We start from the raw sequence: 22,053 nt of genomic DNA on the forward strand, positions 1-22,053 counted from the left end.
CCCTCCCTCTCGGGTGGTGGCCGGTCAAGTCGTCGGTGCCATCGACTCGTAGGTGACATAAAGATTCGGCGGAGATGGCCATGCAATTTGGCAGCATTTATGTTGGTAGCTTGGTTCCTACGCCTCCATCGAAATCGTACGGTATTCCTTCCACAGATGCTTTAAGCTGTTTCCTCTAAGAAGGCCACTCTGGGTGTTAGCAACACCTTGTTGTCGTCACCCTGGTTCCGAGCATCTCTGGAGCACCTTCCGGTCAAAATCGTCTGAGTTTGTAGGCTTTTTAGCCATCCAAGTATCCAGCATTTTCCTGTAAAACAGAACTTTATTATGTACTTTAAATCACTAATACCACACAGAAAACTGTGCTAAAATATTGAACTTACCTTTTGAAATGCAGGAAAACTCGATGTGTAACAGGCAATGTATAAAAAACGCGACATTAACTGTAAAATTTACAAAAACGAGCGAAAAAATATTGTTGATTACAAAGGCCCAACACGAAACACGAAAGGCCCAACACGAAAGAACAATTTGTTTTGGTTTGGCCTGCGAGGCCAAAAACCAAAATAACAACAAAAACAAAGCCTGCCATCGTGTTTGGACGTTTGCCATAGGACCCACATGGAAAATGAAACACGCAAATGTTTACAAAGGCTGTAAATCGCAAAGGGCTAAATCCGATCCGGCATGTTGATAACTTTTTTTCAGGCCAATGTATTTTTTTCATTACTTTTTCCGGGAAAAACACATTTTTGCATAAAATTGAAGATTAGGAAGCATAACACATCTAGTTTTATGCTTTTTATTTGATTAATAATCAGAATTGGCAAATTATGTTCGAAATAGGAATTGAAAAACTAACCGCAGATTTCATCCTCGTTTTTCTCAATGTTTTGAAAAATGTGATTGGACGTTTTACAATGTTTTGCTTGAAATGATAAACTGTTTTAAAAATAAGATTGAGTAGTGTGTGTGGTTGCTAAACTCCAAAAGGTTTGACAAAAATTAGTCTCAACGACCGAGGTTTTTCTCCATCGAGATGTTAAACAGTGAAATATGGCGTTTTATTTTTTCCATAAATCTGCGAATGTTTAACTCCACTTTTTATACTTTTGGCACAAACAATCAGCACACTGTGCAAATCATGGCAACACTGCCCGGTATGGGTTGGTCTGGTTTTGGCGAGAGCGCGAGAGGAAACTACCCTGCGTGTGTGCGAATGTGTGCGTGGCCTCGACGCTGATTGGGTGACTGCCCGCCGCCGGGAGAGAGAGCGCATGCGGGTGGCAAGAGAGCGAGAGAGAAAGGGAACGAAAAGAAGAGCGCCGGTTTCTGACTTTTAACATTGACAGAAGTGACAGCTAGAGTTCTACAAGAAGGTTTGTTGGAGGTATCTTGACAGTCGAACGGAAATTATATAATTACAAAAATAATTGTTAAATTGTTTAAGGTTCTGAAAGGCATCATTCCCAATCGGCCATTTGGCAGCCTATTTGTTTTAGAAAAACATTCAAATCTTGATTCAGAATTTTTCAATCAAAAAATTGTTGTCTTTGTAATGTTTGTAGAAGCATTTTTAATATAGTGATTCATTTCACATTACTATTTCATATTATTAAATTACTAAATTATTAAATTATGAAATCATTAAATTATTGAATTATAAAATTATTGAATTATTAAATTATTAAATTATTAAATTTTTAAATTATTAAATTATTGAATAATTAAATTATTAAATTATTAAATTATTAAATAATTTAATTATTAAATTATTAAATTATTAAATTATTAAATTATTAAATTATTAAATTATTAAATTATTAGATTATTAAATTATTAAATTATTAAATTATTAAATTATTAAATTATTAAATTATTAAATTATTAAATTATTAAATTATTAAATTATTAAATTATTAAATTATTAAATTATTAAATTATTTAATTTTTAAATTATTAAATTATTAAATTATTAAAAAATTAAATTATTAAATTATTAAATTATTAAATTATTAAATTATTAAATTATTAAATTATTAAATTATTAAATTATTAAATTATTAAATTATTAAATTATTAAATTATTAAATTATTAAATTATTAAATTATTAAATTATTAAATTAATAAATTATAAAATTATTAAATTATCAAATTATTAAATTATTAAATGATTAAATTGTTAAATGATTAAATTATTAAATCATTAAATTATTAAATTACTAAATTATTAAATTATTTAATTATTAAATTATGTATTAAATCATTAAAAGTAAAAATAAAAGATGGAAGCCTCGTGGAAGCCTTTTGTTCCAAAATAAAATTAAACATAAACAAACAAATCTTTGGAAAAGAGCGAAGAAGAAAAAAAATAATTGAAAAATAATCTAATCTAACACAAACGCAACTGGTTCAACGACAGCATGTCTCCTGATTAGGTTACGCCCCATTCTTGACATTATTAATGATAGTAGTACACCCGAGAACACCTGAAAATGTATTACACAAATTTGAGCGGCTAGCCCTACTGCGTTGTGTTCACCGCAGAGAGGATTCTGTGAACGGCTCACATTTCACAAAATCTACTATAGTAGCTTTAGCAGAGAAGAAAAGAAAAAATCCATGTGAAACTAGATGTCCAACCAAATTTTTAGTTTATTAAACTATTTATTCGATAAACATGTTTGTTGAACCATCCCTCATGATAGTGATGGAGATTAACTAAAAGTGTAATTTTGGGGCCATACCAAACAAGTTTGTTGGATCCACAAAATTTTGTTTTGGGTTTTACAAACATGTTTGCAGGCCCTGAGATGCGGAGTACGAGTACACATCGGAGTACGCGCAACATTTTACTAGGTTTCTGTGTGCAGAGCTTAATGTAAGGTATGCACTTTGGAAGGAACCGGTCAAGAAAAAAATCAAATGGGCAGCAGCGGCAGAGATGGTGAAGAAAAGCCCCAAGAAATCGCTCCCTCTCCTTTGTTCTGCTGTTCGTAAAGCTGTTTCTTGACCCCTTTCCTTCCGATCTGCATACTAGCCTTAAACAGTGACAGTGACAAGGACAGTGACGTCTCTCTTCAATTTCACTTAGTCAAACCAACGCACTATGGGGTTTCAGGCGGCCATAAATCGAAAAACCGACATACTCTAATTATTTTTTTGGTATTTTTTTTTCGAAAATAAACATTCTAACTAAGAAAAATCCGGAGTTTGAAAGTTGTAGGATCAAAATTCACTGAATTGCAGACCTTCAAAGGCGAAAATGGTAAGAAAAAACATGTTTTTTGACAAAAAAATGATTATTTTTCATAGTTGTACTGTGTAGCTGTTTATGTATTTTTTCCTGCATCATTATATATATATTCAGAAAGGTAATTGATTCAACTTTTCAATAACATTTTTCAAAACACACTTTTACACGCTAAAAAAAATAATAAAAATCAAAAAAGATGGATTATTATTCAAAATTTAGTTTTTTTCAACTTTGTTAATGGAGTACTTTTTTGTGTGCATTTGTGCGATCTGAAAATTTTGCAGCCTAAAATTTGAACCATGTCCTAACTTGTCTCTAAATTTCAAAGTGCACTTATGTGCACTTTTTGAGTTATGCCATTTTGAATATTTTGATTCATGCAGGAAAATTAATGATTTCGCGTATACGCTTGGTTAAAAGCATATTATTTTACCTGCAGAGGAAGAAATAATGTACCTACTACTACTACTACTACTCATGACTTTGTTGGTACTTAGGTACGTTTATTAAAATTAGAAATTCATTCAAAGAGAGGTGGATTTTAACTCAAGAAGAAGGGGAGGGAGATTGAACGTAAATCAGAAACTTTAACATAGCATAAACCGCCATTCCGTGCATCAAATAGACAGAGCAAGAATATTAAAATTCACCACTTTAATGCATGTGGCCTCAAATATATGAAAAAATCGAGAATTAAACTTTTTTTTGGAAAAATATCAAAATTCATTTGTTTTCATTATACTAAGTACAAACAACACAAAAAAGTCACAAAAAAGCAAAAAAATATTTTTGGCCGCTCGCTTATATGGAAATACCCCATGGTGCAACGGGGTACAATCAACCAAGAGAGATCTCCACTGTTTCTCTCACGCACACTATGATTCTGTATTAGTATCAGTATTTGTATTAGTATTTGTATTAGTATTTGTATTAGTATTTTTATTAGTATTTTTATTAGTATTTATATTTTGGTTTTTAACGATTGTGATTGGCTGAATATCAAGCAGCTGACTTTGTTTACACTATTTTGACGCAGACATAGGCAAATCGAGTAGATCATTCGTCTGTAAAAACCAGCTGTTTACCACGTGCTTGTGGTATAACAAAGGACCCGCACACTCTCGCGCGTTGATACCTCTAGTGTCAAACCGAAAAGTGGCCAACCACCGGGGTTTCAGTGTAATCGACTCTGTAATCAAACTCGTAGACGTCGAAATGTCTGCGCACACGCAACCGCAGATGCGGCAGCCCCGCTGTAGATTTCGCCCCACAAAGCGGGCGAACCTGACGTTAAAAATGTCAACCTTCGCTTGCTTTATTTTCTAGACAAACAAATCAATATTTAAAAAGTTACTACAAGCAAAAGGGGAAGGCAAAAGTCTTAGAACGCAATTTTGTATTTATTTTTAACGTATATAGTATTACAAAGTATATATAGTTACAAATTTACAAGTTAACAGTACTAGCAAAAGGCCAGATCATCCTACAGCCATGAACAACAAAGCAAATAATGGTAAGTGTTGTTGTGAAATCGATTGCGTTTTTTTGGGGCAAGAGGAATGGCAGGAAGCTGCTCAAGAGAGAGAAGAAAAACATGACCCATGATATCACCAGATTCTGGGAAAATCCTTGATAATTTTCGGGTTTGAAAGTTGGAAAGGGGTTGTTTTCACGATTTTTGACCTTTGTTACGTAAATTTACGACAATTTGCCAAAATCTTTTCGATGATGGTGCCCCGATGAATAATCAATTTTTAATCAGCTTCGTTTACCTTTGTTCTAGAAACCTTCCTACGTATAACTTGTGTGCACTTTGCACTGAAATATGTGCTAAGTGCATTCAATTAGTTGTGAATTTAGTGTTTTAAAATCTATTTTCGTTTGTTTGATAAGGCTTTGAATAGATGACTAATGTTTTTCGTAATTTTATTGCGTCACATGATTATTTTCTCGTCTATTTACCAAAAAATAAATGATAAAAGTACTTCAATTGCATTACTCATTCTTTCTTTCAGGTTATCCTTACGATGCAGCTGCTCAATCAGCGGCTTATCAGCAATATGTGAACAGCCAAGTACGTACTAGTCAAAACGCCATCTATCTTTTCATACTAGCTTTAGGCTTCCATACAAAAGACGCACAGCGGTGCACTCTGGTGGCGAAATTTAAATTTCCCGAAATTCCTTCCAGATTCCAGCGCACGCCCAGCTACCGCCGTCGTACAACTCGGTGGTGACGAGCATGGCCGCCCCGGCCGGGTACTCGCCGTACCCGCCTGGGATGGTCCAGCACCACCAGCCGTACTACGCCACGAGTGCTGCCACCTGGAGCGTGAATCCGTCCACGGGTTTGCCGCAGGCCACACCGATGCAGTACGCTCCGGCGCCGCCCGCTGCCCAGCATCACCATCTTCCACCGCCTCCCCCGTATTCCGCGGCGGCCGCCGGCCAACCCATGCACCACCATCCGGCGGCGATGTACCAGTACCCGATTGCGACCGCCGCCCAGCTCACCCATCAGGCTCAACCACCACAAGTGTTTCAAGCGCAGATCTATCCCGTTCAGGTGAGTTGTACCAACTGTTTGAAAATGAATCTGTTTTCAATCGGAAATGTTTCCTCCTAGGGCGCCATGTACGACGCCGGAGCCCGTTTCGGAAAGGCCGGGGTGGCGCGGCCACGATTCCCCCTCCCCCGCCGGGAATCGCTCCGAACGCGGCCCAAATTGCCGCCATGCAGGGCCAGCAGGTGGTCATGACCAAAAAGAAGAACAACTTCCTTCACGGTGGCAACGGGGCCGGGTTTACCTTTTGGTAAGTGCGGCTCGCCCGTGATGATCGCGCACAAAATTTGCAACCACAAAAACAGAGTATGTAACCTGCTCAGAGAGAAACCAACCCAAATCAATCAGTGATTAAAATTATTCTCTACTATTGGTTCTTTGAAGATAGTAGTAGTATTAGCGAGCGCACACAAACACACACACACTCCCAAACGCATCCATTCATATACAAAACGTCGTGTTTAGTTTCGGTTTTGTGTAGTCAAACGGGAAATATTCAACTCCTCTTCTAGTGAAATGCAGAACGAGAAATGATGCCATTGTTTTGATTATTATTTTCTATTAGTTCAAATATTTCGTTTTTTCGTTGTAATCACTCGCATTGACTATTTAGAAAGCAACAATAAAGAATTTCTGAAGTAAACACACACAAACGAAGCGAATTGTAACGAACTATGTATGAAACGTACCAGTACAGCAACAACAAACAAACAAAAAACTACTAAACCACAAAACGAGTTATTGAGAACCTATTAATCACACACAAACAGAAATAGAAAAAAAAACACAAACCGGCAATGAGCAAGTCATGTAGCGAAGTTCAACAGTGAGTTACAACGTACCAACTTAAAACATTAAAAACCAAGAGGAAACGCAGCAGTAATCAATTATAAATATATTTGAATGATATTGAAACAGTATATTATTCACAATTAAAAAGGAGTAAAAAGGAAAGATCAACAACTAGCAATCATGGCTGAGGAAACGACGGCTAACCCCATACTTATAAATTAATGAAGCAAAAACAGTTACAGCAAGCATTCGAAGAAGAAAAAAACTAGCGAAAGAGTAAAAAAAAAAACAAAAGTGATTGTTCCTTGCCGCGTGAGGGATTAAAACCCAGATTGACACAAACACAGATTACATTAGTTTAGAAGTTGCGGTGACTTGAACTAGCTTCTGCAGAAAATGAGAAGAAGAAAAAACGTAGCGTTACCCGCGAGTTCCGAACACGATTTAGTTTGACCAAAATGCCATACACACGCCGCAGCAGCAGCCGTAACCGGAGTCAGTATTCGAAAGCAGTTTGCAACTTTGTATTTATTCCAAAAATTTTTCAAATCGTCACTTTGGGAAGGGATTGTGTTAGCAACTCTTAATATTTTTTGATAATATCTTTCTTAAAAATAGATCAACTAAAACTTCTGTTAAAAATTATTCAACGATACAAAACAAATCTATTTTGTACACATTTTCTCCCTAATTTCCTACATTTGGCCTTGAAATGTTTACTTAAATATTGATATTTATGGCAGTGTTGCCAGATTATGAAACTTTTCGAACTGATTTAAACGTTTTAACTTATCGCTTCATATAAATCACCAGACACAACATCCTTCCTTGCACAATTATGCATAATTTACTTAGATGAAACTTTTATGCGACTTAAATCAATTTTTAAACTCGAAAGGTTGTTTGCTTATGGCTTGGCTTTTTCAGCACTCCACCCCACCTCCCCCAATTTTCGTAACATTTCGTAACATACACTGACACCTCCTCCCCCTCCCCCACCACTAACTGCGTTACGTAATAAAAGAATGCTCCCTAACGGAATTTTCTTGAAAACTACTTTTGAAAACTCGAGTTGTGGAATCAATGTGGCGGATCTTCCCGCAAGTGTCCATTACTTTTAACAGTGTTGCCAAATTTTAAACGTCCCTTGGAATATTTTTTCTTATGGTTTTTCATGCGAAACTATTTAATTACTTTTTAAACTTACGCCGATTTTTTGGTAAATAAATAAAAAATATTATTGTTTATTGCTATAATCTTTCAATTTTATAATTTTTTTTCACTTTAGTTCTTTATTATTTAATAATGAAGTGGCTACCTTGTCTAAAATCATGAGAACTGAAGTATTTATGGAAGTATAAGTAGTTGAAGTCTATTCAAAACAACAAGTTTATTTTTGTTGTGAAAACTTGCCTTATTAAACACAAAAATGTTTAATTTACATTTTTTTTGGTAAGACCATTGCCAGTATTTTTCAGAGTTTATGTCGCCCTCCTCTACAAATTAGGTTCGAAAAATCAGGGGGCAAAAACATTTCTGATTTTTTTAATAGGTCCCTTAGATATATTAAAAACAATAGCATATGGGACCTTTATAAAAAGTGACTTCCTCATATTTGTATAGTGAACACTTAAGTGCTCATAACTATTGATAGAGTTGAAAGATCTTCAATCTTTTAGAAGCTTTGGAAAGGTTTTTTGATTACCCATCTAGCGGTAGGGTGCATGACAGATCCAGACAACGTTTTCATCAAAATATCCTAAATCCGACCTCTAAAAAGTACATAAATAACACTTAAGTGCTTATAACTTTAGATAGGACTGCCAGATCTTAAGGGGTTACATACATGTAGAAAAGCACAAAATTTCATAACACAGAAAATTTATTTAATCCACTAAAACATGATTCACTCCTGAAAGTATCACGGAGCCCGTTTTTTAAAATTAAGCCTTTTAAAAAAATACAAAAATTAAAAACTGACGATTTTTTACATGAAAAACACAAAAATATATTTTTTAAGTTTTTTGAAAATCGGCGTCCGTCTGCACATAGGACCGGTTTAACGAGTCTTCACTAAAATGTTGAGCCAATTTGGTCAAAGCAGTGTTAAGATATCGTGGCACCCGTTTTTTGAAATTGCTAACTTCAAGTAGCTATAACTCGGCAAAGATACAAACAAATCTCTTCAAATTTGTTTTGAGAATAGATGAAAATGTATATTTTAATGCCCTGAAACAGATTAAAAAAAATAAAATGCTCACACTAACCTCTGCCTTTTTTGTTGATTTACATGTATGTAACCCCTTAAATGTTTTGGACACGTGAGCAACTCTCTACGAAATCGGCCGATTTCGACCATTTTTATTTTTTGTATTGTTTTATTTGACTTAATTTGTTATTAATTTATTTGACTTAATTTATTTTGAGTCATTGGTTCCCCATACAAGTCTCCATACAATTTTGACTGCTGTCAATACAAAAATGGTATGTAAATATTCAAACAGCTGTAACTTTTGAGTGAATTTTCTGATCAATTGTTCTGTATTGTTGAGGACTTTTGAGAAAAAAAATAGGTACACGGAAAAAAAATTGCAGATTTTTTAATCAACTTTTTTTTTCACTAAAACTCAATTTCCCAAAATACTTATTTTTTGATTTTCGAGATTTTTTGATATGTTTTAGGGGACAAAAATCCGCAACTTTTGAGCTATAGAGAAACATGGTCAAAAAATCTGCCGCCGAGTTATGAATTTTTGAAAAAATAGTGATTTTTGGAAAAAATCGAAGTTTCATGCAAAAACAAATTTGTTTTTATTTTTTAATGCAAAATTGAATTTGCAATCGAAAAGTACTTTACAGATTTTTTGACAAAGAGCTCCGTTTTGCCTTCCTCACTGAGGTAAGGCTATAATCCTGCTCTAAAAATGAACTTTGTATAAAAACGTCGTAGACCCACCTTCATGTATACATATCGACTCAGAATCGAAAACTGAACAAATGTCTGTGTGTATGTGTGTGTGTATGTATGTATGTGACCAACAAACTAGGTCACGTTTCTCGGCACTGGCTGAACCGATTTGACCCGAACCTGTTGCAGTCGACTTGGTTTAGGGTCCCATAGATCGAGTTTTATACAGATTGAAGTTTCGATAAGTAGTTCAAAAGTTATGTATAAAAATATGTTTTCACATATAACCGGATCTCACTTAAATGTATGTAAACTATATCCGGGTCCATCATCCGACCCATCGTTGGTTAGGTTATCAGAAGACCTTTTCAACGAGCCTAAAACATTGAAGATCTGGCAACCCTGTCTCGAGATATGCCCACTTAAGTGATATTGATGTACTTTTTGGAAGCCGGATCTCACTTAAATGTATGTAAACTATGTCCGGATCCACCATCCGACCCATCGTTGGTTAGGTTATCAAAAAACCTTTCCAACGAGTCCAAAACATTTAAGATCTGGCAACCCTGTCTCGAGATATGGACACTTAAGTGACATTTATGTACTTTTTTATTCCGGATCTTAAAAATAGATGAAATTTTTGTACAATTCCATCATATCAGCCATTGTTGGTAATAAGTGAGGAAGGCTCCAACCACATAGGTGGATTAAGTTAGTTTTTAAGATATAGCCACCGAAAGTTTTATTTTAGCGAAATATTTGCAGTTTTTCAATTTTTAAAAATAGTGACCATAAGTGAACATTTCTAAAAAAATTTTTTTTGAGAAGTTCAGAAAATTTGCAATAAAATGTTAATACATGAAACATTCGTGAAATTTTCCGATCTTTTCGAAAAAAATATTTGACTAACATTTTAAAAGGGCCAAACATAGAATATTACGCCCATTTAAAATGCTAGTCTTGATCTAAAAAAATTCAAAATATTTTTTTCGAAAAGATCGGAAAATTTCACGAATTGTTCATGTGTTAAAATTGAAAATCGGACCATTATTTGCTGAGATATGGTCATTAGAAAATGGTGGGTTGTTTTGGTGAGATTAAGAAAACTTCAATTTTCGTGTTTCTTTTTCTTAAAGCGGCTCTATCTCAGCAACCCGAGGTTCAATCTTCAATGTCTCTTAGACAATTTCATAGCAAATTTTCTGAACTTTTCAAAAAAAAATATTTTTAAAAGCGGTCACTCATGGTCACTATTTTTAGAAATTAAAATAACCGCAAATATTTCGCTAAAATCAAACTTTCGGTGGCTATATCTTGAAAACGGAGCCCTCTATCAAAAAATCTGTAAAGTACTTATCGATTGCAAATTCAATTTTGCATTAAAAAATAATGTCTAACTTGTTTTTGCATGAAACTTCAATTTTTTCCAAAAATCACTATTTTTTCAAAAATTCATAACTCAGCGGCAGATTTTTGACCATTTTTTTCTATGGCTCAAAAGTTGCGGATTTTTGTCCCCTAAAACATATCAAAAAATCTCGAAAATCAATAAATACGTATTTTGGGAAATTGAGTTTTAGTGAAAAAAATAGTTGATTAAAAAATCTGCAATTTTTTCCGTGTACCTATTTTTTTTCTCAAAAGTCCTCAACAATACCTACAACTTTGTCGAAGACTCCAAATTGATCAGAAAATTCATTAAAAAGTTACAGTTGTTTGAATATTTACATACCATTTTTGTATGGACAGCAGCCAAAATTGTATGGAGACTTGTATGGGTGAACCAATGACGCAAAATAGCTTATTTGGTCATAGGGAAGGACCCCACAAAGTTTTAGTCAAATCAAAAAATACAAAAAAAAAAAAATGGTCAAAATCGGCCGATTTCGTAGAGAGTTGCTCAGTTATCTTTAACTTTTTTTCATTTCCAGTTGAAACGAAGTATCAAAAACTATACGTTTGCCAATTTAAAAAATAACATGGAAGTTTTAATATTGTTGAACTTTCGATTATTTTTTCAAAGACTAATTATTTTTGTTTCTACTCTGAATCGTAATAATGAAATTAAATTTTTGAAGTTTATTTTTATTTGTTTTTAATTTCTGTAATTACAAAAAATGCCTATATTTGGATTTTTTTAAATTCATTGAGAATTTTTTTTTCGGTGGTTAATATTGACTTTTTTATAGAAAGTTTTTTGCTTGAAATCATTATTTAGATAACAAATGCCTTTTATTTGAGCATTCTGGAAAAGTCTGGAAAAAAGTCGGGAATTTGAAAATGGAATTTGAGTTGTCACCCTGGTCAAAAATCACGTTATTAAATGTTGCTGACTTTAGGAACACCATGGAAAATGATGCCGATCCTCTATGAGTTGAAGTTTTTTTTGTACCTTTACCTATTTTTATTAGGTCCTCTGAGGTGACGAGACCAGATTAGGACCGGGTTCGGATTAATACAAAACCTAATTTATTTCAAAAGCGAAATTTTACTACAAAAAAATACATTTTTATAACACTTGAGAGCAGAATCTAAGTTTTAACATATTTGCAACAAGTTAATCGATAACACCAATTAGGAAAATCTGTTGTTTAAAAAAACTTCTCGAAAGCAACGTGACAAAATGCTACACGCACAATCCCAACCCAAGTGATATTTGCTCCATTATTTCTTTTTTTTTTTGTCTGCACTGTCTGCAAAAAAAAAAAACGCCAACGTAACACACTCACGCACGCGCCGAAAAAAGTAAAAGAAAGCGGAAACTGTTCTAGTGAAATGTGAAGATAACATAACACAGTGATCGAGATTAGGCTGACAATTTTATTCCCCAAAATTATACACCACAAATCGAAACCCCCTAAAACTATTCTCTACAACTTCTAGGCGATTTAGTTCCGAACCAAAAAAAAAACTTTCCTTGTTTTTGTTTCGATTTTTTTGTTTTTTCGTCTGCGACTGTATTTAAGGAAAAACTATTACAATGAAAGAAAATACAATAAACATCAATTAAATTGAGACCAAAAAACACGCAAGTTTTATTTGCCCTTGTCCGTCGCTGACGTCGCCGCAGGTAACTGCTCCGGCTTCACATCCACTGGCTTGACGGGAGCTTCTTTGGCTGCCGGCTTGGCAATCACGCTCACCGGCAGCGAGTCCTCCAAGCTGCCCGGTTCCTCGTCGTGCACGATGGTAATGTTGTTCTCGACGAGTGGCGGCCCAACCTGGGCCATTTCCGTGTCCGTTTCGACGGCCGTAACCGTCGTCGACGTGGACAGCGACGGGGACGATTTGATGGTGTCACCAACGCGTCTTTCCTCTTCGAACGGATCGTTTTTGAGCGTCAGCTGACCGTCGTCTTCACCCTCCGACTCGGATTCGTACTTTTTCTTGGTGAATGTTTTCTGGGCGGGGAGTTCGACGTGCAGATAGCAGGTGGAATCTTCAAACAGGTTCGCCAACGGTTCCTGGCAGACGACGCCGCTCTTCTCGACGCCGCACGCCTTGAACAGGACCTGCTTCTTGTCCTCGAGGATGTGCTTGCGGCAGTACTTGCAGCAGGACAGCGTCCGTTCGCCACATTTGACGCCACCCTCGGTAAATGCACACTTTGGATAGGACGGCACCTTCTGGTGCAGCCCTTCCGTGGCCTTGGCTCGTTTCTCCAGATACTTCCGGTGCAGAATCGCCTCCACGCCGTGCTTCCGGTGGTAATGATTCAGCGCCTTCAACTTTTCGTACATTTTACGCTCCTTGGGCGAATCCTTCACCTGGTCGTGGATGCTGCAATGCTGCTCCCGTTCCCTGCGCAAATCGTGCAAATAACGGCGGCGTTTCTCCTTCAGCACGTGCTGCAACCGGTGAAACTGATCAATGTACAGCGTCTGCAGCCGGATGAGCTTCTCTTTCGTGATCATGGTCGCCTCCTCGGCCGTGTAGATCCCGGCGTGCTTCAGCAGGTCCTCCGTTTGCGAGTCGACACTCTCGTTGTCCGAGTTGTCCATCTCGTAGCCACGCCAAGTGTTCCCGACGGTGACCGCTTCCTCGTCGCTGCTGCTGTCCGAAGCATAATCCAACACAACCCGACCCGCATCGTTGATGGCACCAACGTCAATATCCACTGGAAAGATCAAAACAAGATTAATTTGGCTAAATTGAGTCAAAACGAATCAACTCCTACCGTAAGGGTCAACCGACGGCGTCACCACGTCCACATCCCCCTCCTCGTCGTCCTCGTGAACGGTGATCTTCAACGCCGAACAGTTGGCCGGCTGGTGGTGATGGTGCTGCTGCTGCTGCTGCTGTTTGGCCTTGTCCACCTTTACGTGATGCGCCAGCTGATGCAGCAACGTTTCCGTCGTCTCCAGCGGGGTGTACTTCCCGATCGTCGACTTGGTCTTGGTCAGCTGCGTCAACCGGCTGTGCTCGAAGCAATAGTTCGTGCCGTAGTCCTTCTTGTTGTCGTACTTGGGCGCCGGCTCCAGGCATCGTTTCCCGTTCGAGGCGAAAAAGAACGCGCACTGCTTGAACGGCGCTCGCGCATCCTGCAGGATGTGGCGCTTGCAAAAGTTGTAATTCTCAAGCCGCGGCAGCGAACACTCGTACGACGCGTTCGAACAAGCCTTGGACTTCTTCTCGATCTCCATGTGAATTTGATTCCGCAAGGCTTTCTCCTGATCTACGACGGGATTCTGCAGGACTCCGGTTGTTGTCGTCGTTCCGCTGCGATGTCCGCCAGATGGTGTATTCTGCTGATATGGTCGGGTCCTCTGCTGGCCTCGAGGATGGCTGCTCATCTTCCTGGGGCTCCCGCTCTTCTGTAAAGCAAGAAAACCATAATTACCACCTGCGAATGTCGCGTCAACAAAGCATTTTTTTTTTTCTTACCAGATTGTTGTCTCGCATTTTCCAATTCAGCGGTGACAAAAGAGGACGGGGACGCGTCAAACGCGCCGCTGCGCGTTGATGCGTGATTCACGGTGTACTAAAACGAGACACGGGAAAACTATTAGTACTAAAATTATGGCTGCGTGCTTAAAAATTTGAATCGTCTTAGCAGTACCCGTTTGTTAAATGGGCAACCTACACTAGGTCTGGGAAGTCTAATTAAAAAGTTCATTTTCGAGTGGTTTTATAGTCTTTCCTCAGTAAGGTAAGGGAGGCAACAAATTTTTAAACTTTAAAATCACGAAATTCAAATGTTTTTAAACTTATGAATTATACACTGAAACTAAAAATATTATTGTTTTCTTATGCTAATGCACATAACTGTATCTTCAAAGACTTCCATAATTGGGTCCTAAAATGAAGCTTAGATTGCTGATATTATTGTTTACAGCGATAAAGCTTATTTTTCTGAGTACAATGACCTTTTGTACGACCACAAAGAGTTTAAAATGGATTTTTAAATCTATTTTGAAAAATTAACCTCGCGGTCCTTCTTGACAGAAAAGCTCCTACTTGACAGCTCGTTCCAAGGGGACCATAGTTGATCCATAGAAAAAATGTTGTCCAGACAAAAAAAAATTTTGCATTAAAATGAAAAAAAGTGATCAGAAATGGTTTTTAATCGTTTTTTTTACCGTTGTAAATAAAAATGTACATAGGGCTTAAGTACCCAATTGCCATGATTTTTCGTTCAAAGATATAAATTTTGCGTCGCTTTCAATATTTTGACAAAATTCCTTCTACAAGTTGTTTAGAATAGTGCCCTACACATGCTGATTCCTTTTGGTAACGATTGTCCCATTCCTTCCAAAGTTATGGAAATCGTCATTAATCAATGATTGCCAGCTAGGACGTCAATGATTGTACCACAAAATTTTATAAATTTTGAAACACATTTGATTTAGACCAAAAATTCTTTCAGTGGCTTCAAGAAGGCAACAACCGGCACATGCTGATTCATTTTGGTCCAGAAATTCGTTAAATTGAATTCAATACAGAGAATTTTAGAGTGATGATCAATTTTCTTCGAAAATGATCAACGGCTTCACCTTAGCAGTGCAATAAAACCCTTGAGCTGTCAAATTGAACCGTATCGAGAAATTAAAAGTGAGAGTGTGTGCAACATGGAGTTAAACTTTCTGTGCAGTTGCTGTGAAGGTTCCCGTGGTACTTCGAAAAGTTTAACTCCATGTTGCACGCACACACTCTCAATTTTTATTTTTATTTTTCACGATACGCTTGACATATAATTTCGAATAAGAATCTCATAGATTTTATATGCATCTTGCACATAACCGAGCGTGAATTCTGTTTGATGAAAAATGTTGTGCTCAAAAGTGCCCTTTGTGAGCATCGCATATAAATTGTGTGTGCATTATGCTATTGATTTTTGCAGTATGCTTTTACACATAGAACTTATATGCAATGTTCACGACATTTATGGACGGGTCTCAAATTTGACGATTTAATGGATAGATTTGAGAACGCGTTGCGGCTGGACGCGGGAGACGTTTTGCAAAAGGTGTGAATTTAGCGGCACAAAAGGTCGAGGATCGAGATCGAGCGGGTGAAAAAGAAATTGACCGGGTAAAGAAAACGGCCAAAGTTGCCATCGATTTGGCTGAGGATTGCAGGTACCGGGACAACAGTGACCGGATCGTGAACATGGAGACATGGTCACACCTAAAGCCAGGTGAAGGACTAGTTGAAACCGCTGGACAAGAGTGCGCTTAAGGAAGCTTTCCAGAACCAGGGGCGGCCAAGAAGGCGGAAGGGGTGGTCCATGGCAAAAGTGCACGGGTAGGTTTTGAACAGGTTCTAACATTTTCTTGAATTCATTTCTTTTCTATTTCTTACAATACTCAGGCAACCAAGTTGCGAACGGGGCGTCCTGCTAGCCACAACCTAAAACCGGAATCACATTGCGGACAACACGGACCAACGGCTGTTCCAATGGTGCATGGCCAGGTTCTCCACACCACTCCGGAAACGTCTGAAAGTATGGTGATCCCGACCAAATTATTGTCAATGTGGCTGCTTGAGAAACTGGCCGCTCCGACCATCGCCAAAATGCTCATGGCCAAGTTCGTTCCATCCTAGGTTCCATCGCACGTTGTCGTCGTTCCCACCATCACCAAGGCCAGTACAAATCGATGATGCAGGTTCCGAGACGTCACAACTGGGCAAATATTTTTTTAAACAAAAAGTGATCAAAAACGTTGATATTCTTGAATAAAATTTATGTACAAAAAAACTAATCATTCAATATTTTCTAATACAGAAAATTGAGAAATTTAACAACATCATAATAAAGAAATAATCATTAGAAGTAGTACTTTTGGGAATCAAATGAAAATTCACTTGGAAAACATGAAAACTGCATATACACTCAACCCCCGGTGGTTGGTCACTTTTTCGTTCTATCAAAACAAACGTTTGGTAGTGTGTGTGAACTCCGTGTAAAAGGGGTGTCAAACTAAAAAGTGACCCCGTTCGTTTGACAACAGTTGGTGTCAAACCATCGGGGTTTGAGTGTACATGCTATTAGCTTTGCATATACTACCTATATCCCGGTACATAACTTTTATATGCGTTGGCATATTTCGAATTCATAACCATGTATATGCAGTGCTCATACAGTTTATGTGCATCGCATATAAAAGTCAAATGCAGAGGCACTCCGCAAAAATCTAAATGTGAAACTAGTAGCATCTACAGTCGACTCTCTGGCTGTCGATCTTCTCGATATCAATATTGCTCCATCTATCGATGAATTCTTCAGTCCCTGCAAACTGCATACTTCGATTGTCTTTATTCCTCGATATTTTCTCTTCCTTGAAGGATCTCTTCCTCGACGGTCCCTTGGATTCTTTTTGCTTTCAAAAATCTCTTCCGGTTGTCAATATTTTCACTATCTCATGGCTTGCATAGAAATGTTTCTTTGCAAAACGAAGCTTTGAAGGGTGTTTGACTTTAAGGCTAGTACGCAGACCGGAAGGAAAGGGGTCAAGAAACAGCTTTACGAACTGCAGAACAAAAGGGAGGGAATGTTTTCTTGGGGCTTTTCTTCACCCTCTCTGACTTGCTTTCGCTACCGCTGCTGCCCATTTGAAATTTTTCTTGACCGATTACTTCCGAAGTGCGTACCTTACATTAGCTTGTTTTTGTTTGCTGGACGTTGCCATGATTCTCTCCCATAGCTGGGTATCAAGAAAAACATATTTTCAATCGAGTCTTCATCTTGCAGCGTTCTGTAAACTGATGCTTCTCTTCCTCGACGGTCCCTTGGATATTGACAACCAGAGAGTCGACTGTATTAAAATTCAGGAATTTGAAAAAATATAATTCTGAAATTTTAACTTTTATTGTAAAGTATGCACTTCGGAAGAAACCGGAAGAAATTTTTAATGGGCATCAGCGGTAGCGAAAGCAAGCCAGAGAGGGTGAAGATAAGTCCCAAGAAAACGTTTTCTCACTTTTGTTCTGCCGTTCGTAAAGCTGTTTCTTGACCCCCTTTCTTTTGAAGAGTATACCGGCCCTATGCTTTCAAGATTCAGAAATTAAGAAATTCAAAAAGTTGAAGATTCATAAATTTAGACATTCATAATTGTAATATGAAGATATCAAAAATGCAAATATTCAAAAAAATTAAATCTTTAAAATTATTAAATTAAAAAAAATCAGGAATTATAAAATTCTAACATTTCAAAATTTAAGAATTCGAAATATTACAACTCTTGAAAATTACAATATTTGAAAATTCTAGATTCAGGAATGTAGAACTTCAACAATTCGAAGATTCAGAAATTTTGCAATGCAAAATACCAATATAAAATAAAATATAAAAAGTTCAATGAAAATACAAATATTTAAAAAAATAAAACTTTAAAATAACGCAATGAAAAAAAAAAATCCAAACTCGTGAATTATCAAATTCTGAAATATCAAAGTTCAAGAATTCAAAAAATATTAAATTTTTAATTGCAGTGCAGAGCGGATAATACGAATTTCGCTACTTCGAATGTCCGCTAACTCGAACGCCCGCTCATGCGAACATTTTTAAATTAAAAAGCATTCTAACGTCAAAACCAGTTGTCAAACTGATGTTGACGTTCCAACACCATTGTTCGACAGTTTCCCAACACGTGGTTTCAAGCCTTTGACAGCTGTCAGTCGTTCCAATTAGCGAATTTAGATTCGCTCATTCGAATGCAGTTCCATTCGGATTATCGAATCCGCTCTGTATTAATAAAATTAAGATTCAAAAATGCAGAAATTCAAACAACAAGCATTAAAAAATTTAATACTTTAATATTTAAAAAATTTAAAAATTCTAAATTTAGAAATTTAGAAATTTTTTAAGGTTAAAAAAAAATCAGTTGTTAGATAAATTAAAATCAATAGTTCAAAAATTCGAAGCTCAAAAATATAATAATTCGAAAACTGAGGAGTTAATCCAAAATTATCAAATTTTCCCAAATTCTAAAATTTGAGAATTAAAGAATCATAGAATTTTAGAAAATGATTTTCTAAGGGGTGGCGCGTTTGTGGTCGGACGGACCAGAACAGCCCACGAGTCACACCGGAGACGACACAAAAATCAACTCCACCATTCCCTGCACGGGGTCACCTTTCAGTTTGACAGGTTCATCTTTTACAGTGGCCGTTCCTAGCGGTTAATCACTTCGAGTATACTGCATACGCGTATCATACGCACATAATATTCTTATTGTCTGCATACCGTATTGACGATATAGACCAACCCTCTGACACCACTGTAAATGACTAGAACGTTTGACAGTTACCAAAACCTCGAAGAGCCCACGTAGTAGCACAGACAAACAGACGAGACTCTTCATACAAATTGTTTTCAAAATCCATCGTCTTCAATAGATCCATCAAATCCCGGTAACGCCAGCGCTGTCTGGTGAGCAACAGCCGAAACACAGCCTATACATACCCTATACTTAGAACCGTACTGTCATGTACCTGTCACTGTATGTGTGAGACAAATAAGCCTCGTGCTAGCAAATGCCACCATCGAAATGATGTTTTTGTTTTTGACCAACCAACAGCATCTGGGACGAAAAATCCTAACCAAATTGTTCCAAAACAAATTTGTTCTTATCGAGGCACTTATCGTGCGGACGATATTGCTGGAGGTGGCCACAAAATATTGGATCGCATCTAAATCCGCAACCGCCACCGAGCACCGAGAGGAGGCTTCCATTCGTGATTTTACCACTGCAATTTTCTTGGAGATAAAATTCTCGCGGTCTGAAAAATCGGACAATGTGATTTCCGGCAGACACTGGAACAATGTCGCGGCTTTCCGCGATCATCTGCACAACCTGGAAGAGGTATGAGTGAAGAATATTGGCAATAAACGGAAAGAGCCCAAGCAGGGCTTTGCTGTGACACCCGCGGGAACGCCTCAACAATGCTTCAAGCACGTACTTTGTCCCGACTTTGTCCAACACCAGCTGAGCAGGTTCCATCGACATGGTGGACACATTTGATGTTTTGCATTACCGGGTTAACAATGGGGTAATAGATACGTCCTCCCTAGTAATCCGCTCATCTGGCCTTGGCCGATACTGTCCCAATCTTTCCCGCAATAATCTGTCACCCCGTATCCGGGTTCTCGAATAACTCCAGAATCCCATCAACATTTTTGTTTTTATATGCTGCCTCGCACGTGCTCACGCTCAACTTTGCCAAAATAAAAACACATCACGCATACTAAGAAAAGGCGGGCGAGCTGTCACGACAGCAACGCCATCAGCGCCGGGTGAGTGGATGCCGAAGCTAAATTGCATTTGAAATAACCGTTTTTGGCTCGGGTTTTGGAGGACGATGGTTCGGAACTCGAGTGTCACGTCTGTTTGTCTGTGGTAGTAGTATTAGTGAAGAGCCCACGTTGTTTATCGTGGCCTCTTCACTAATACTACTGCGTGGGCTCTGTGCAAGGAGTGTAGCAGTATTGGTATTGTCTGTTTGTTTACACCAAATCTTCAAGAAAAATCACTTTTTGTGTGTGCAAATCTGTTACGAAAAAAGATGAGAACTGTTGCTTCCGATTTACCGGGAAGATTTGCCGGGTAGTACTGGGCCGGGGACTGGCTAAGTCCCGCTGTTGATCCTTCCGAACAACTCGCTGCAATCTCCGTCAGGGAGTAACCAACCAAGTGCAGACACATCCGTGGTTCCAATGACTGTGGCGGAGCTGGTCTTTCCGAGCATCCTTCGATAACCTTCTCCGAGGACTGGCCCACTCCCACTGTCGACTCGCGCAAGGAATCGAAGGAATCGCGTGCTTGTGTAGAATCCGACCTTTGGTGGACTCACAAGAAGTTCATCGCGAAGTGGTCCGAACAAATCTGAACTTGCAAATCGTCTTTATCGCCACTTCGCGGGGCATTTATCCATAGTCTCTGGCGGATAGGGTCTTTCGGGAACTATAGGCTAGTATGCAGATCGGAAGAAAAGGGGTCAAGAAACAGCTTTACGCACAGCAGAACAAAGGTGAGGCAATGATTTCTTGGGGCTTTTCTTCACCCTCTCTGGCTTGTTTTCGCTGCCGCTGCTGCCCATTTGAATTTTCTTCTTGACCGGTTCCTTCCGAAGTGCGTATACCGCTTATAGGCCAACTGGAAATCTCACTTTTCTGAGTGCGTTTTCACACCTCCCCTTACTAATTTTTCAGTTCAACCACAATTGCTATTTTTGTGTTATCGTAGTCAAACTGTCAAAGTCATACGATTTGAAAAAGTGCGAAAACAAGCTCAGCCAAGTGCGATTTTCAGTTACAGTGCGCTTTTTTTAAAATTCAATATTCATTCCTACCATAGTCCCACGTCATCCCACTTCCCTTCGGTGCCCGTACGCAGCCACATTTTAGTACACACCCCATGCTTGACAGCTGTCAGCCGTGACAGCTCGCGCTACGTCACACGCGAAACGACGGGAAAAACAGACAGCAGCGGCCATTACGGATCGGATCGAAAGGCAAACCGTGCTCGCGCCCGCAGTGAAGTTCAATTTTCGACGCGTGAAACCGCTGCTCGGGGTGTGAAACCATTTCCGGTCGGTCGGAACCGTGCGGGGGCACCGTTCGGGCACTCTACAGTTGGGCGGAACGCGGTGCGAGGGCCACAAAATTCGATTCTTTCCTGCTCTCTTCCTAGCAGAAGTGCCAGCGAGCAAGCGAAAAAAAAAGCAGGAGGTGAAAGTCAGACGTCGACGCACACGCACTCACGCACGTACACAGGCACACACGGCGCGCGCGTTTAATGGCGTCTTGGGGAATTTTCGACGAATGATGAAACTTTTTTGCAGCTCGCGTTTGCGGCACTGAGCACCGCCCTGCGAGGGATAAATTTGGTCGTTGTGGAACGGCCGGACGCTCCGGCAGCGAATCCGACCCTTTGTGGCGTACTTACGGTTCGGTGAGCGGTCGAAAATCCGTCCCGACCCCGGAACCACTTCCGCAGCCAACAACAACTCACTGTGGACTGTGGTCGGCCATATTGGGAAAATCGTGAACCAGCAGCAGCAGCGGCTGAGAAAAAAATCCGCCTGCTTTGGTTC

At 38.4% G+C, this 22,053-nt stretch overlaps 2 protein-coding genes across 2 annotated transcripts; one reads left to right on the forward strand and one right to left on the reverse strand.

Moving 5' to 3' along the window:
- The first annotated feature begins 4,558 nt into the window (after nt 1-4,558).
- On the forward strand, nt 4,559-6,876 carry LOC6045927 (DAZ-associated protein 2). Its single transcript, XM_038263879.1, is given in 5 exon segments — nt 4,559-4,770; nt 5,273-5,331; nt 5,448-5,822; nt 5,883-5,921; nt 5,924-6,876. Coding segments are annotated over 5 exon segments (645 nt in total). The 5' UTR covers nt 4,559-4,748; the 3' UTR covers nt 6,074-6,876.
- Nucleotides 6,877-12,319: 5,443 nt separating this feature from the next.
- LOC6052635 (KAT8 regulatory NSL complex subunit 2) lies at nt 12,320-22,043 on the reverse strand. The gene is made up of 4 exons (XM_001868835.2): nt 21,906-22,043; nt 14,404-14,500; nt 13,697-14,333; nt 12,320-13,636 (listed from the first exon to the last, which is right to left on the reverse strand). The coding sequence occupies exons 2-4, from the start codon at nt 14,419-14,421 to the stop codon at nt 12,555-12,557; spliced, it is 1,737 nt and encodes a 578-aa protein (XP_001868870.2). The 5' UTR covers nt 14,422-14,500; nt 21,906-22,043; the 3' UTR covers nt 12,320-12,554.
- Nucleotides 22,044-22,053: the final 10 nt, after the last annotated feature.

Source organism: Culex quinquefasciatus, chromosome 3 (genome assembly GCF_015732765.1).
Source record: "Culex quinquefasciatus strain JHB chromosome 3, VPISU_Cqui_1.0_pri_paternal, whole genome shotgun sequence".
NCBI lineage: Eukaryota > Metazoa > Arthropoda > Insecta > Diptera > Culicidae > Culex > Culex quinquefasciatus.

Bases quoted from the DNA above. Each gene is read 5' to 3' on its own strand.
- LOC6052635 (XM_001868835.2), bottom strand. The intron at 13,637-13,696 runs GTAGGAGTTGAT...TGATCTTTCCAG, and splicing joins GCCGTCGGTTGACCCTTACG to TGGATATTGACGTTGGTGCC.